Here is a 16,826-nt window from a genome sequence, read left to right as displayed (position 1 = left end):
GAATCTCACATTTTAAAATAAGCAACACGAACGATCCAGGTCCACATATATTTAAGAATCTTTATCAAAGGAAGCTTAGAAAGAAATGTGATAATTTTTATGATAAATCAAGTAAAATCAGGTGATGCCACTTTCTCAGTAGTACTAAAGGTAGTTTGAATGTGCTATTTTCCGTCCAAAAAAGCAATGCAATTATTAGTTTTTTTGTGAACTTAGGACCACATGTTATTGTATATTTAAATTTAAATGAAATTGATTATATTCCTAACAAAAGGACTGTGTACTCAACAGAGCACATGCTATCCCATTTGTTGGGATTTGTTTCAGAAATCATGATCAAACAACCATGGGCTCCTGAATAAAATGATTGCATGAAGAGGAACATGGCAACCTAGCACACCCCCCCCCCTCTCCCAAACACACAACCTTTCCCAAATATGAGAGAAAGTAAATAATTAGCATGATATAATGTTAACTTTTACTGATGCTATTAATTAATGACAAGGCTAAGTCCAATGTTGCGGGTAGGAAGGGGCTGCGGTTTTTTGAGGGGGGGGAGGGGATAATGGGTTGAGACATAAAGTAAGAAGATGAATATTACTTCACAAAATGATTATTTTAAAGATAAACTCATCGAGTGTTTTGAAGGCTTGACACACATCCTAATCCTTTGAGAGCAGGCATCACTACTTATGTTCGCTAATCCATTTAGACAAATGTCTTTCAAATGCAAATATATGTGAAAATATGAAAGAAGAGCTTCAAGTTTTCTTACCTAAATGATTCAATATTATCTCATATTTAGAACATTGTTGCAGAATGCACTATATATTAAATGTCAATATTTTATAGTTATCAAATTCACAATATTACAAACAGAAAAAAAGACAGAAGGTTAGTAACAGAATAAATATCAGGGCTTTAAAACCTTTTTTTTTTTTACTTCAAATGTTTGTTATTGAATTGAGTAGTTCGTTGTGACTGTATTGTAGTTCACATATAGCTTTAGCTGAGTTTTTCAAGCACTGTAGTAGATTATTTGTGGTTGCTAAATGCGGTTTTTCTCCTCTGATTGATGGGGCTCTCAATGACTTAGTATTTTTAGACTTCCTGCTTCATTAATTTTTCCAAAAACAGACTTAAACAACACCTAACTTAACCTCTCTTGCTTTATTCTAAGTTGATGAAAAATGACAATAACAACACTAGGAGGCTTTGTCACACTTTGAAATGGCCGGTAGAAGTAGAAGTAGTACATATACATATATATATATATATATATATATATATATATATATATATATATATATATATATATATATATATATATATATATATATATATATATATATATATATATATATATATATATATATATATATATTAATACCACTGAAAATACGTTTTGTAACTTCAAACGCCTACATGTTATTTACAAAATTGAAGTTAGCAGTTACACTCGATACTTTTGTATAAGTTTTTATTTGGGACATTCTCGTATAACTTTTCGACACTCTAATATTATTTTGACACGCTTAAATTATTTATAGACATACTTAAACTAGTTTAGACATGTTTATATTACTTTGAACATACTCCTTTATTTTGGACATGTCTATATTATTTTGGACATTTGGACACACAACGAATGGCGTGAAATTAAACGCCAAAATGTTCACTACAAATATGAAATTAGCAGTTACATTTGACATGTTCATCTAATTTTTTGGGACATGCTCATTTTATTTATGGACATACTTATATGAGTTTCGACATGCTTATTTAAACATAGACATTCTTCTATTTGGACATGCTTATATACCGTGCTACGACCAGTGTAAAAGAAAATTTGTCGGAACATTCTTCGACGTTTTGAAGTACGATTTCTAAATGGTTACAAAACTGAGTGTCTGTCGTTATCATTGAAAGAGCCCTTCTATTCGATTTCGAAAAGTACACGCTTTGCAGGAGAATCTTTACATAATTTACTGAAATGTTTATTTATGGATTTGATAAGCGTATATTTTAGCAATATCCATCGATATTAATATCATCATTTATCAATTATTATCCTTTGTGGGAAGACTATTTGGTTGTTATAAATTGCTCTAGTGGGCTGATATGTGAGGGTTAAGGATTATGGAAAATGGTCCGGTAAAGTGCCAAAAAAATATACTCATCAATCTCCTTAAATGGAAACGTAAAACATCCTGTTCTCTGAGATAAAGATACGACCCGTGTAAATATGAATCTTTGAGAAATTTCTCTGCCGATATAGGTAGAAATACTACAATCAAAAACTATAAACATGTTTTTGAGTCACCTAAAATCAATAACAATGTTAACAATCCTGTCTGTACGAAACAAAAATAATGTAACTTCATGGACAAGGATAATACGTCGAGTCCGTTTATCTTGTTCTCCTTTCTTGATATATGTTCTACGTCATTTGAATTGAATTTAATGTATTGTCCACAATCGGAAATTCGGCTTACAAATTCGGTAAACGGAAGGAAAAAGAGCAATAGTATAACATTGATGTTGGTTCTACATATTAAGGGATACAAAACAGTCGGTTTTTCACATCGCATTTTCTTATCGTTTTAGTAATTTGCATCCATAAATGAACACAAAGCTATGATATTTTAGAAGAAATTCTAGTCACATTTTAGGTAATCTACTTTGAGGAAAGAGCGGATAGGGTAATTTCAATGAAATATGTGGGTATTAGAGACTTTGCTAACATCTTATCAGCCTTTGTTTATTTTATGTTTTCTAACAATTGTTATCTCTATTTACTAATACTCAAGGTTTACTCTTATACTTCCTATTTCGACATTGCTTGAATTTATTTGTGAACTAAAACTTGAAGTTGAGAGAAATTTATACCAGATATTCGATGAAGATAATGTGTTTTATATATGAACGCCAGTTTTTTGTGTAATGTACAACGCCATTATCTGTTGTTGAATACAAAATCCACTGTCATCCCGTGTTTCATCCCCCCCCCCCCCCTCTAACCTCTCTCCCCGCCCTCCAATTTCTGTGTTTTTTTTTAATGACACTCTCCTTTGAATTGTTAGTATCAAAGGGTTTTATGGCGGAATATCTCTCATATTTGTATATTTTAAACACAATAGTAAAGCTTTAAATACACGCTGGACTGGAAGGGGGTTGATAGGGATCAGACAGGTGTTTATCGCACTTAACTAGTATTTCGGAGGACGATAGCTTTTTTTTTATTTGGGACAATCAAACAGACGATAAAATGAATAAACACTACATCATATTCTCACATGGATATAACTAAGGGAAAAATACAGTTATGTAGACTAATGACAACGTTAGTAAGACTGGTTGAGTATAATTCTTTGACAAATAACTCATCAAAGGACTCGTCGGGAACCATGCTTATATGATCAACTTCGTGTGAATGTAAACGCTTCTTTAGTTATCGAACGCTAATACATTCCCCCTATGTGTCACTGTAAGAAAGGTGATTCGAGAATAAGGAAGGCACATATTATGGTGGTTTCGTCTGGGTGTGTTCTTTCTGAATATAACAGAGGCTTTTAACAGAGGCTTTAACTCAGGATTCTACTGGAATAACTGATCGTCAGACATACTAACTAAATAGCTCAGAAAGCATATCAAAACGTATATGATATCGTTCCCACGTTGCCAAGGGCTTCTATACAACATAATGGCAACATTTGAAGAAAACAATAATAATACTAGTAAGCATTCTGATGCATTGTTTTCATATACTTTTATCTGTTTTTTTATTTGATATCATACTCAGTGCCGTTATTAAAGATGACCTTTTAATAAATATTGTTCAAGTTCAATACATTTATCGGAAACAGACAAAGTATCAAAAGGCATCGAGTTCCATGAGCTATACAGTTCACTGTCATTTGGTATTGTCCCTCAAAACATATGCATGTCTTGGAAGTAGTCTTTGGGCATAACAGATTGATGTTAAGGATACTGTACGTGATGTAATAACTTTAAAATGTTCATCGGCTCATTAGTGTATCCTTCATTCACTTTCATCTTCCAATACACAAACTTTGCCAAGCTTTGATATGTACTTCCATATTAAATATATGTAAGTATATCGCCAACCGTTTCATATCCTTGTTATCATGAAGACTTTACCTTACTATTTTTATCATTGAACTGAGCGAATTTTCATTGTTGTTGTTGTTATACCGCAATCCGAACCGCGAAGATTCTTCCAGAAGATACCGCGGTTATCGTTCAACGAGTAGTCACCGTTGAGATTGGAGTATCCGCAAGAATAGAAGGTTGTTTCATAGATCGGGTTTTCGTTTGCGCAGCATCTGTCTTTATAGAAACTTACAAAAAAATAACAATAATAATAACCACAGCCGTCACAATCATAGCATTTAAAATGTGGACGACTAGAAGGGCAATTATAAAAACTATCATAATCAATATAACAGGAACAGTCAGAGTACTCGTAGTCACCTGTAGCTACGCGGTTGCTGAATGAGTAGCAGTTGCTGGATGAGCCCGTACTACTATCGTCTGGATACCACCAGCCACCACGGTGTTTTTCTGCGCAGTCGAAGGTACTCGATCCATCATTATCTTGATCGTGCGTACTAAATCGATGTCCTGAATTTGCTCCCATTGCGTTATTACCTGGAAGGATGTGAGCAAATACTTAGTGAAGTTATATTTTTGTCAGATCTTATTTGCATACTGGACGTTATTAAACTACCGTGGGTTAGTTTGCTGTAATTGTCGGTTGTTAGTGCGTTTGTTGTTGTGTTAGTTCATGTTTGGGCTTGACTATTACTTTGTAGGTTTCATATGGAAGTTCTTGAGCTTTCCTTTCGCAGTTTATTATTTGAAAATAGGTGTCAGTTTTCAGAGTTTCTGGAGAGGTTTCAATTTTGACGATTTCTGGGCAACCTTAGTTCATACATCGTTCATAATTAAATAATATATATTTAAAATATACTTAAAAAAAAACATTTTAAATAGTAAAATTTATCGTACTCTTTCGCTTTGCCACGAATATCATAGTAAAGCGTTTTAAAGGTACATGTGAGATGAGTAGAAATGTTAACAGCTAATTGTTTGAAGTACTCAATTGCTGCCAATTGAAAAGTAAAGTTTTGATTTTTAAACTACTATGTTTTCAAATAAGAGGAAAAATATGTAAAGTGTTGGATTTTTTCATCTTTGTCACAACCATCTTTTGTGAAACGTCTCATCTTTCATCTGGCGATTTTACATCCATTTGATCATGACAAAATAATGATTTACCTATATTCTGATTATACATTCATACATATAATGATAAATACGGCCGGTAATGCTATTTGGAAATGTAACACACAGGACGTATCTCAATTTATCTCTCAAAAAACGTCCGAATTATTTGATATTTTTCTATTATCATTGTAATATTATAGGCCTCTTAATAATTCCATGAACGAATATTCAATGGTTTAATGAAACTTAATTTGCTTCTCTTTTGAAAACGGTAAAGTCATATTTAATGAAATTTCTAGGTTCCCAGGCGAGTTATTTTGTCTTTCTTTTCTAAGATTGACAAAGTCTGAATGAAAGTGCAAGGTTGATATGGTATATCATGATGTTACGATATATAATTATACAAACACGTGATGAAGTGTAAAGCAATTGTACAATCAACACTGGGTACGAGACTGTAGGCAGGAGGTCTAGTACATACATTAGTATCTACACTATATTTGTAACATGACCAGAGTAAATGTACGAGTACAAATCCTACAGTGTGATTACGACTACAGGTAGTTGTGCTGATATTACGTAATAACTACAAGTCTGCGTATGATTGACATTTAGCACAATACATACCAGCATTTCCATTGTAGCCACCCAATGTCAGTTGGTATTTGTCTTCCTCGTTACTGATTCTGAAAGATGTATAACGGCTGTGGTATGTTGATCCTTCCGTGTTTATCTTTTCTATTAGCAGTTGGTAGGTTTTTTGATTTGTCAATTTGTATATTTTATCGTTGCCAATCCAATGATCTCCTGTTGGATTTCCAAACCCGTTTTTGTACTCATTCCAGTTTCGATAAAAGCTGACGGATCTACCTGTACGTCGTTGCAAAATCTACAAAGAGAATCAACTAGTTTATAGATTGCAAGTGAGTAATATATGAAATGTATCATTGTACTGCAATACGTAAGATAAATTAATAGGTGAAGGTCAATAATCCGATTTGTTTTAAACTGATAGGGAGATGGATCAATTTAATTAGATAATGTTATGATTCACTTCCAATGTTAGTGAACGAAGTCCTGTCATATGAGAAAACACAAGTTAAAGCATTTGCTTGCCAATGGCTAAACTTACTGTCCATCCCACACTAGACAATTCACAAAAAACTTCAAACTCAGAGCTTCCAGCTGGATAAATGGTATATTTTCCGTTATTTCTTCTACCCGCTGTGTGAAGATCAGAACAATCTCTCGGTCCACTGAGGGTACATGTAACACCATCACCTTCGAACCATTCGTTACAGTAACATCTACGGATATCATTCCGCTCCTCGCAGGTTGCGTCTGCACTACAACTGTACCTCTCACTAGTAAGTACGTTACTGTTGCAGGTTATTCTTAAGGAGCAGTCAGAATTAATGTATGTTTCACCCTCCTGAAAAGATAAATGTTAGACGACATATTCCAAAGATAGTAAAATATATGTTAATTTGTTACAGTTTTAACGACGTTTGATGACACTCTGGATTAGAACTAAGATACGGTCATGAGCGTTTTTAATATATATTAGGTAACGTTCATCGTTCTAGGTGTATCATAATTGCGTTGCCATATCTATGTATTTTCGCTAGGTCTAAATGAATTACCGGCAAAGAATTTAAGATACCCTAAAAAAAATCGTACTGACCGTTACTACACTTCCTTTGGCAGCAACGAAGCAGTTGTGGGTGCACGTCACTCCGTCCCCTTGGTAGTTTGGATTACAGTAACATTTACGGACACCGTTCCTCTCATCACAGGTTGCGTGATCACTACACTGGTATCTCTTCTCTATAATCTGGTTGTTGATACAAGTTGATCTTCGTGTACATCTTGAATTGACGTAAAACTCGCCTTCCTAATTTAAGATATGCAGCAGAAACAAATAAATCTGTAAATGTATTCTGTAATGTATTGCGATAATCGACAAGTTTAACAGTCAAAATTAATGTAAGTTACACGCTCCTGGAAATGATAAATGTTAAACGACATATTCCAGTGAAAGTAAAATCAAAGTTTATTTGGTACAACGCTTGGTAACGCTGTTAGAGTAAAACTGAATTTCTACTATTGAATGGTCGTGAGCATTTTAAATATGTTAGGTAAAGTTCATTATTCAGGGTGTAGTTCCTTTGGATGCCTTATTTTGCTAGGTCTCAATAAGAGGACTTTTGCAAGAACATGTAAAACCGAAATAGGGGGACAATCAATATCATCAATAATAATGAGAATTAATAACAGATATAATAAAGAGTAAGGTCAATCAATTGAAATCCAAGATTTTAAGTTATATTGTACTTTTCATGTTATATATTAAGAGTTGTGAACGGCATCATATAAACTTACTGCTAATACGACGCCTTCCCCTTGAACGTAACAGCCACATTGCTCCTGAGGTATACAGCTATCTCCAAGAATCATGTGGTTTTCTGGACAAAGACATCTCTCTGGATCCGCTGGATCCGGTGTGACACAATCATTCGGATTCTCACAAGTCCTTTCACATGTATTGTCATAATTATCCTTGTTGGATGAGCACCAGGTAATGGGTAAATCTGGGAAAATTAAAACCAAAACAAGTTATTCATAGCTTGAAGTGTTAACTCACTGATATTAAATTACGTTATTAGCGACTCGTGTTACCATTGTTATGCGCTGGCCGCTCGGAACATTTGCTGATTGTTAACATTGGATCAAATGTAAGCCGGATTTTTTAATGTTCAGGCTCATTCAACTTATACTCATTTATGTCACACATACAAAATAATATTACATTTTCAAGTATTCGTTTATAGGAATCAATAAATATAGTTGTGTATGATAATCATTTCTTTAAGCATTCTTCAATTTCCGTGTTGAGTACAAAGATATGGAGAACATAATTTAAAAAAAGTCTAACCTGTTATTCCTTCGACAACACCAAGACTTGTTATAGAATAATTCCCCCATTCATCGGCAATGCGAAAGTTGTCGTATGTCAAGGAATATGACTGGCCTGCATAATTCTCTAGCTCGATGCGCAGCTGGTATCTCTTTTGGTTTATCAAGTGAGCTAACTTTTCATTACCAATCAGAAATTCACTGCCTAAGAAACCAATTCCGCTTTTATATTCGTCCCAGGTTCGATTAAAACCGATGGAGCCATCAACACGTCGTTGTATGACCTGAAGAATTCAAAAGATAGGTAGACAACTACAGATGATTTCAATATCTTATGATCTAAACCTTATAGCCAAAATTTGCGGCTCTCTTTGCAGAACACATTTGTAATGTTGCGTTATATCTTATCCTAATACATATCTAGATCACTACCTAGGTGTGCAGAGAAAATATAAATTTTACAATTGTATTAAAATTCAATGTAATTATTCTGGGTACTTTTGTTTCCAATATTAGCTTTCAAATATTCATACATCGTACAAGGTACATAATCCAACACACTGTAAAACAAAAATGAACTGAAAATTCTAATGTGTCCTTCAAAGTGTGTCTTGGAGATTAACGTCTGTGATTGTAAGTGTTTACGTCTGAAAATATATTACTTACTGTCCAACCTCCAGATGTAGTGTTATGATCACAATATGTCTGAAATGGTTCCGGATACTGGTCAGGTTTAACCAGGTATACACCGGATTTGGCGTTGGTAGAAGAACATTGGTTAAGTACTTCATGACAATCCCTTGGATACTCCGGAGTTTGGAATAGAAAATACTGCAAGTCTAGCACCAAGATAATGTGGGGAAGAAGATGAGAACAAATCGTAAAACTGTTGCAGATACAGCGCCATATGTAAAGAATTATTTCAAGAGAAATGTGATATATGGCTACATTGCATTAGTTTTGTCTAAACTACACAGTAAACATGACGTGGTAACTTCTATGAACCATAAGAAAATGTATCCAATCATTTTCGGTTAATATTCATGGGGCTAATTTAAGCAAGTTTATTTTATTTGAAATGAAAATCTAACGCAAAAAACTACTGTGACTCTGTGGCAACATGGTCACAGAAGCAAGCATGATTAGTAATAGCTTTCCTCATCATTGGGGTATGATTTGGACCGATTTCCACCTTACAACAATCTAACGTTCATCAGCACCGACCTGAAATTTGAAAGTGTCAAATTATTGAACGAGCCTACAGTATACAAAGTCTAAACAAAGTGCGTGTTTTGTCCCTACTGTTACTGTTATTTGCCATTTAGCCTCTGAAATAGATCCTGCTAGGATTGAAACATCAGGCCAACCTACTTTGCACAAATTACTGACAAGTATGAATAAATATAATCGGAACTTCCTTTATCCTGTAAATATATATTGACTAATGACTTGTATTTCTTTCAGTTTTATTATCGATGAGAATCTACAATTTACCCCAATCAGCGCTAAAACTACTTCAGTACACAATACAAGGAAATTGTTGGATTTTGTAAGTCATTATTTATCTTATAAATTAAAATAGATGAAAGTACCACATATGAATACATCTAGATTCTTTCTAAATTAAACTTTTTTCCTAACTATTTGTTATATAACCAATGTCTGCTAATTGTTTATTTCTCGTAAGTTTATATTAATCATTACCCTTACAGAACAAAAACTTACTTGAATCGTTGACTCTTGTGCTTGAAGATATCTGAAGTTACAAAAATTAAAGGGGATGTAAGATTAAGTAAAGTACATTCTATAGAAACAATATCGAGTTAAGAATGTTGTACGAAGGTCAATGTATCACAAAATACGGGACATATGCATATCTATAACACCTTTACTTTAACAGATTCTATCATTTTAAGTTTAAATATATAGAACAAAATCTTATAGCTCATTAAAATAAATTTGATTTCTCTTTTTATTCAAATAAATGAACAATTTCCAACTTGTAAATTTTAATAGAAAAAGGTGATAAGAATGGCCAAAAATTTAAGCCGTAATATAATGTTTCAAAATCTTAATATTTATTTAACATTGATTTTACTGCTTATAATTATTATTATAGCTAAGATTAAAAGTAGTTTTTATTGAATAACTTTAATGTTTGAAAATATGATTATATGTATGTTTGCATGTCTTCGAATACGTCTTATTCTCATTATTTTTTTTTTCACAATGAGACAATTTATTCTGTTCTTTTTGAAAAGAAATGAAGAAAATTCATGATCCGAAAACTTTGATCTCCTAGTGGTGTTCGTACAGTAAGCTAAGTACAATTATCTATAGCGGGAAACTGGATATATTATACTAATGAGGTACTTATACACTGGGACAACGTGCAATTTAGCCTCAAAAATTTGAAATTAGCCAAGTTTTGAAAAAATGTCCAAAAAAAGAGCAACAAAAACGTGTAAAAATTAAAAATTCATCGGTTTTGAAGAAGAATATTGTTTGTTGCGATACGTGCAAGCCACTTGATTGACTTAGACAAGTACAACAACACAATAGATCTTTTTTTTTTCAACATCACAAAACACGTTTACGTTTTACGACATTTGTTGTTACAACTTTTTGCTTTATCATAGAAAATATGTCGATCTATTTGGAAATATTGCACTCAGAACGTATGCAATAATTAAAGCTTTTGATGTGTTTACATTATGCAAAGTTATTTGTTAGCTACAAAAACATGGTTAAAGTCACAATTTATATTTTTGTAAATAAGAAAAAAACAAGTTTAAGATCGCCTTAGAAAATATTTGGGCAAAGCCTAACACTTAATGGGAACTTCCTGATTATTGTTTTTCAACTTATCTAAAGTTAATTACCTAAACAAACAAAAAGGATGAAAATATTTACAAGACATGTGATGGAATGATTGCGAACTTTTTACGAGAAATGCTAAAATTGACGAATCACGCCCAATCAAAATAACCTCATGTATAGCAAAATACAAGTTAGCGTATCCATAACGAAAACTGTTTTGATTACCCTGTGTGAACATCAGCAAAAGCTGATACTCTTTCCGCAACTCCACGTTTACTGTATCTACATTAAGACAGAAAACAATTCTTGAACGCCCCAGAACATCCACATGAACCCAGCTCCCATGAAAACGCATCCTTGTGTATAAAAAAAACGTGCATGAATATTTTGTTTTGACCTTTGCTTGGCGTAATTCTCAGAAGTATCCTAAATCAAGGATAACACATAATATCATAACGACACATAATTTTTTTCTCTCGATTTAAAAGGAATTGTCATTTGACGCCTGTACGCAAAGCTTGTATGAAAGAAATAAGATACTACGTTGAAGGAGGAAATGATTCAGATATATTGAATAAAAGTTAAACATCACATTTATCCTATTGAATATAACATATTAGAATTAGTTATTATTTTATATGTGCGTTGGTTTAGGACAACTCTTACATGGTTTATACATGTGCTGACATTATCCGAAAATTCGTTAATTAAGTATGTCGGGAGAAAGAAGCTAATGATACATCAGTCGTGCACAAATTCTTCTTCAAAAAGATATTTTTGTCAAAGTAGTTATGATTAAATCTAAGTGTGTAAATAAACGATATATGTTAAATTTGAAATAAATGATAGGTAACAGACACATCACATTTCATATATGACTCCTCGTAAAACAATTAATAGAGTTTCTGTAAAGTTATATCCATTTGAAAATTCTTCACAATCAACATCATCTAGATTCCCTCAACACAACAGGATTTTGAAAAATAGCCGTTCTTGGTTACGAGATCACGTGTTGTATGGTATCATTTTCAATATTCTTAAATTATAGACTTTGCAAGGATTAAACGAGGAAATGATGGATATAAGCCTGTCTTGTCGACAACGTGGCAAAACAAAGCTCTGAATCATAAATTATAACCTTTATACAGTTTTGTTCTTTTAAAAAATAGAATCAGGAAATTTACAACGGAAACGCACAGCGTGAAGGCATACGCATTTATTTATTGTTTTGTCTGGGAGGATTCAGTAATGTTAATAAACAAGTCTGTTTACTATTCTCATTTTTTTATGACATTGGTTTGGTACAATTTAAAAAAGAAAATCTTGGAATGATTTTTTTTTATTATTGTAAGTTAGTCGATGATCTTCCTGATGTTAAAGACAAAATTTCAAAACTAACAACGTTTCACATTGACTTTTTTGTATTATACTTTATTCTCAATTTCTTATCACTTTTCATAACATTGATGTCATAATTTTCGTACTTTAGTTTTAGTTTTAAAGCGGCGTTTCGTGTAAACTTGTTACAAACATGTTGGCTATTAGAATAACTTTATTTAGTTGATGATTATTACATTGATAGGGTCAAAATTATCCCTATGATAAACGCTCATGACCGAATCGAACATATTATTAACAGATGCATGAGTAATACCCCAATGACCGCCAAAGGGAAACAAGACATTGGAGAACAATCAGTGTTACCTTTACCCGAAAAATTTTTGTACATGAAACTATTAGAGACGATGTTTCAGTATTGAACTAGTACAAAAAAGGGTTACTTGGCTTACAAATATCGGTTGCCAAATTACCTGTATAAGGTGTTAGGGGATATTTGGCAAATAATTGTTGATCATTTTAAGATACATTCTGTTTCCTGTTGTGTATTTGCATGACGTACTGATCAATAGATATGCGTACGTACGTTCCTGTATTGAAGAGTGTCTTACATTAAAGCGTTTATTGTGTTATGTTTTACAGATACCTGCCCAGCGAGCAAATTTCCAAGTTGTTGTCAGGTTTATTTTGTAATACTTAACATATTAACACTTTTGTGAACGAGAATTTAAAAGTGCTTGGAATGCTTCTAATGGTCAATCGATTCATAACTGTTTTTGTAGTTCAACATTGATTGTTAAATATTTCACACATAAACTGTTACAATACTGAGGTTTTCTTAGCTCGGCTTGAATAAAAATATTCAGCTAAATTGCGCCATTTTAATGTACACGAAAAACCTATCAATACTTTATGTTGACATATCAAATGTCTTTGGATTAGGAATAATGCTTCATTCGAATATTAAATCCAACTTATTGATCATATCAGTATAGCGTTGTAAATATAGCAATTTGGATATTAAACTTATTCAAAAGTGTATTTATCATTTCCGTATGCATATTTGTTCTTATAAAAAATCATAGGAGAACTTTATCTATTTTTTGTACTAGTTGGGCTGTCATTTTGACGGAGAGGTCAATTTTGTATTCGGAAAATATGAATTGACAGAACAAATTGGCATCGTGAAGGTAATAACTTCGCAAGTTGTTTCTTGAAATTGTTACTTGTTTTATAAATTTGCGATTTAAACTTCACACGATATTTTTTTTTTGATAAACAAATGATAAGTTTACAAGATAATCATAAAGTTATTTTTTTAGCATAGGTTAATGGATAATTGATCATATGTAGGGCTTCGAACAAATATGCTCTCGTTACAAGAACGTTTAGGCTTCTTGTAAAAAAATATTAGAGTTTCTATAAAATTAAATCCATTTTGAAAATTCTTGGCAATAAACCTCGTCTAGACTCACTAAAAACAACACGGTTTGAAATAAAGGTTCTCGTCTACGTGATCACGTGTTGTATGGTAACATTTTCAATATTTTTAATTACAGACTTTGCAAGGAAGAAACGAGGAAATGATGGCTACAAGCCTGTCTTGCCGAGGAAGAAGGCTCTAAATCATAATTTATAACATTTCTACATTTTTGTTCTGTTCAAAACAGAATCAAGAACTTTACAAAGGAAACGCACAGCGGAAAGCTGTATGCATTTATTTTGGTTTTTGTCTGAGATGATTGAGTAATGCTAATAAACAAGTCTCTTTTACTGTTTCCCTTTTTCTTGATATTGGTTTGGTACAATTTTCCTTTTCTTAGCATGAATTTGTTTGTTATTGTCGGTTAGTAGACGCTCTTTCTGATGCTAAAGGCAAAATTTCAAAAAGTAACAACTTTTCACATTGATTTTTTTTTTATAAAACTTTTTTTCCTATAACTTTTCATAACATTTTGTTTATAATTGTCGTACTTTATTTTTATTCTTAAAGCAGCGTTTCGTGCAAAATTCTTACAAATATGTCGACTATTTAAATATTTACATTTAGTAGATGATTATTATTATATTATTATATTGACATGCGTTAAAAATCATTCCTAAGATTAACGCACATGACCGAATCAACTACATTTATAACAGATGCATGTGTAATACGACGCGATGACCGCCAGAGGGAAAACAAAACGTTGGAGAACAAACAGTGCTACCTTAACACGCTAAATAGTAAAGGGAACGATTGAAATTAAGAGGGTGATACATTTTAAGAAGGAACATTAAGATTGATATTACTTTGTCATGAAAAAGAATGTTTCAAGATAAAATACAGAATTATTAAGATTGTACATAACACTAATGCAGACGATTTTTCAATATAATTCTGTTATAAAACGTTGATACTTGGATTTTAAATATTGGTTGCCAAATTACTTGTATCAAATATAAGGTGTTTTGGGGATGTTTGGAAAATAGTTGTTGATCATTTTAAGATACATTATATTTCCTCTGAGGTATTTACATGATAAACTGATCAATATATATTTGTACGTTCTTGTCTGTATTGAAGAGTGTTTTACATGAATGCGTTTATTGTGTAATGTTTTACAAATACCTGCCCAGCGAGCAAATTTCCAAGTTGTTATCAGTTATATATTGTAATACTAAGTATATTAACAATTTTGTGAAAAGCCAATTTAAAAGTGCTTTGATTGCTCTAATGTTAACTGTTACAATACTGAGGTTTTCTAAGCTCGTTTTGAAAAAAAAAAAAAAAAAAACATTTCAGCTATACTGCGTAAAGCTGCTCTTTTTGTTTACACTAAGAACCTATCAATACTGTATTTTTGACAAAATTAAACTTCTGTGTATTAGGAAATATTTTTTGAATACTAAATCCAACAGATTGATCATATCAGTATAGCGTAATAAATATAGCAAGTTAGATATTAAACTTATTCAACTTGGCTTAATTATCATTTCCGTATGGATATTGTTCTTTTAGAAAGTCAAAAGCTGAACTTATTTACTTTAGAATACAAGTTGGACAATCATTTTGACGGAGAGGTAAATTTTGTATTCGGAAAATATGGAATTATTTTATGAATTAAAGGAAGGAATTGTCATCGTTAAGGAATAACTTCTCAAGTTGTTTCTTGAAATTGTTACTTTTTGCATTTGCATTTTAAATTTCTTCCGATATTTTCTTTGATAAACAAATGATTAGTTCATAAGTTAATCATAACGTTATTTTTATTAGCATCGGTTAATGGATACTTAATCAAATGTAGGGGTATTAAACCCTTATGATCTCGTAACAACACCGTTTAGGCTTTGCACTCAATATGTACGAGAAACTTGTATTAAAAACAGAATTGTGTGAATTTGAGATATATTTAAGTAATAACATTGAGACATTTCAATATTTATATGTTTTTGTATGTTTCAGAGTTCTCCTCCAAACATATTCGTGTTGATTTTAAATAGTTTAGAATCTAAAAAGACATGTAAAAGATAGATGTTCTGCATAGTAAAATTCTGTTGTAGATTTTCTTTTTACGTGTTTGTTTGATTCTCAAAAATCAAATGATGTAATTCATAATTGGATATCAACAAATGATACAGAATGAACAGTACGAATAGTGGGGCTATCAGCAGAAAAATATAAGGGCAAGATCATAAATGGAATAAAGTAATAAAGAGAGATAATTGTGTTCAGAATAATGCTGGATAACGCACAACATTTAAAAAAAAAACATCAAAATTTCCAAAAAGTTACAGTTGAATAGAGCGGATAGCTCACCAATCGTAATATTTCTACAAAGACTCGAGGTAACAAGTCAGCGCAGGTAGACCGTTGTTATATTTTATATGTAGACAAAAAAGTACAGGAATTTGTTAATATGAAGTTAATGAAATACTTAGTTCCAAATTGTCAATCAGTGAACAAAAGTTATACAAGTAAACCATATTAATTCAATTTTACTTTGAAGAAATTAATTTCATTTTATTAATATTTTAGAGACTTACCCGAAAACCACTTGAGTTTAAAAGCAGCAACACCGCAAAGACGAAAATACATTTGCTTCGAAGTTCTGCCATTGATCCAAAATGAAACATAGAAAAAAGGGTGCACGAAATAAAGGAGATACTTACTGACCGTCTGAGACAGTGACAGAAGTAATGAACGTAAAATCGTTACACAAAGAGGGACCTGCATACGTACGGATGTCCATTTACACCACGTAATTTATCAGTTGGTCACATTTGAGATCCATAATTTATGTTATGCAATCGAGTGTGTCCCATATCGGCATCTGTATATTAAGTATGTGTCATTATCATTACAGGGTAATTATGTGCTATATTTTACTTATAAGCTCTTTTATCTCGAATCGTTAGTTAGAATTTAAGAACTCTTGATTTTACCACAAGGAAAGGATAAGAATGGTTGTTTTTAAAGAGAGTTGTGAACTGGAATCACACGGTACAGTACCTACTTAACT

At 32.2% G+C, this 16,826-nt stretch overlaps 1 protein-coding gene across 1 annotated transcript; it reads right to left on the bottom strand.

Moving 5' to 3' along the window:
- Positions 1-6,904: 6,904 nt before the first annotated feature.
- Positions 6,905-16,479, bottom strand: LOC139972964 (angiopoietin-2-like). Its single transcript, XM_071979281.1, has 6 exons — positions 16,351-16,479; positions 9,892-9,922; positions 8,833-9,005; positions 8,186-8,450; positions 7,633-7,841; positions 6,905-7,144 (listed from the first exon to the last, which is right to left on the bottom strand). Exons 1-6 carry the CDS (start codon positions 16,438-16,440, stop codon positions 6,905-6,907), a joined length of 1,008 nt encoding a protein of 335 aa, XP_071835382.1. The 5' UTR covers positions 16,441-16,479.
- Positions 16,480-16,826: the final 347 nt, after the last annotated feature.

The sequence above is a fragment of the Apostichopus japonicus genome, chromosome 9, assembly GCF_037975245.1.
Source record: "Apostichopus japonicus isolate 1M-3 chromosome 9, ASM3797524v1, whole genome shotgun sequence".
Taxonomy (NCBI): Eukaryota; Metazoa; Echinodermata; class Holothuroidea; order Aspidochirotida; family Stichopodidae; genus Apostichopus; species Apostichopus japonicus.
This window is presented reverse-complemented; position numbering and strand designations above follow the sequence as displayed.

Excerpts from the sequence above, each read along its gene's own strand:
- LOC139972964 (XM_071979281.1), bottom strand. The coding sequence starts at position 16,440 with ATGTTTCATTTTGGATCAATGGCAGAACTTCGAAGCAAATGTATTTTC. Across the intron at positions 9,923-16,350 it reads TAAACTCAAGTGGTTTTCGG|ATATCTTCAAGCACAAGAGT; the intron begins GTAAGTCTCTAA and ends TTGTAACTTCAG. Across the intron at positions 7,842-8,185 it reads TGTTGTCGAAGGAATAACAG|ATTTACCCATTACCTGGTGC; the intron begins GTTAGACTTTTT and ends TAATTTTCCCAG.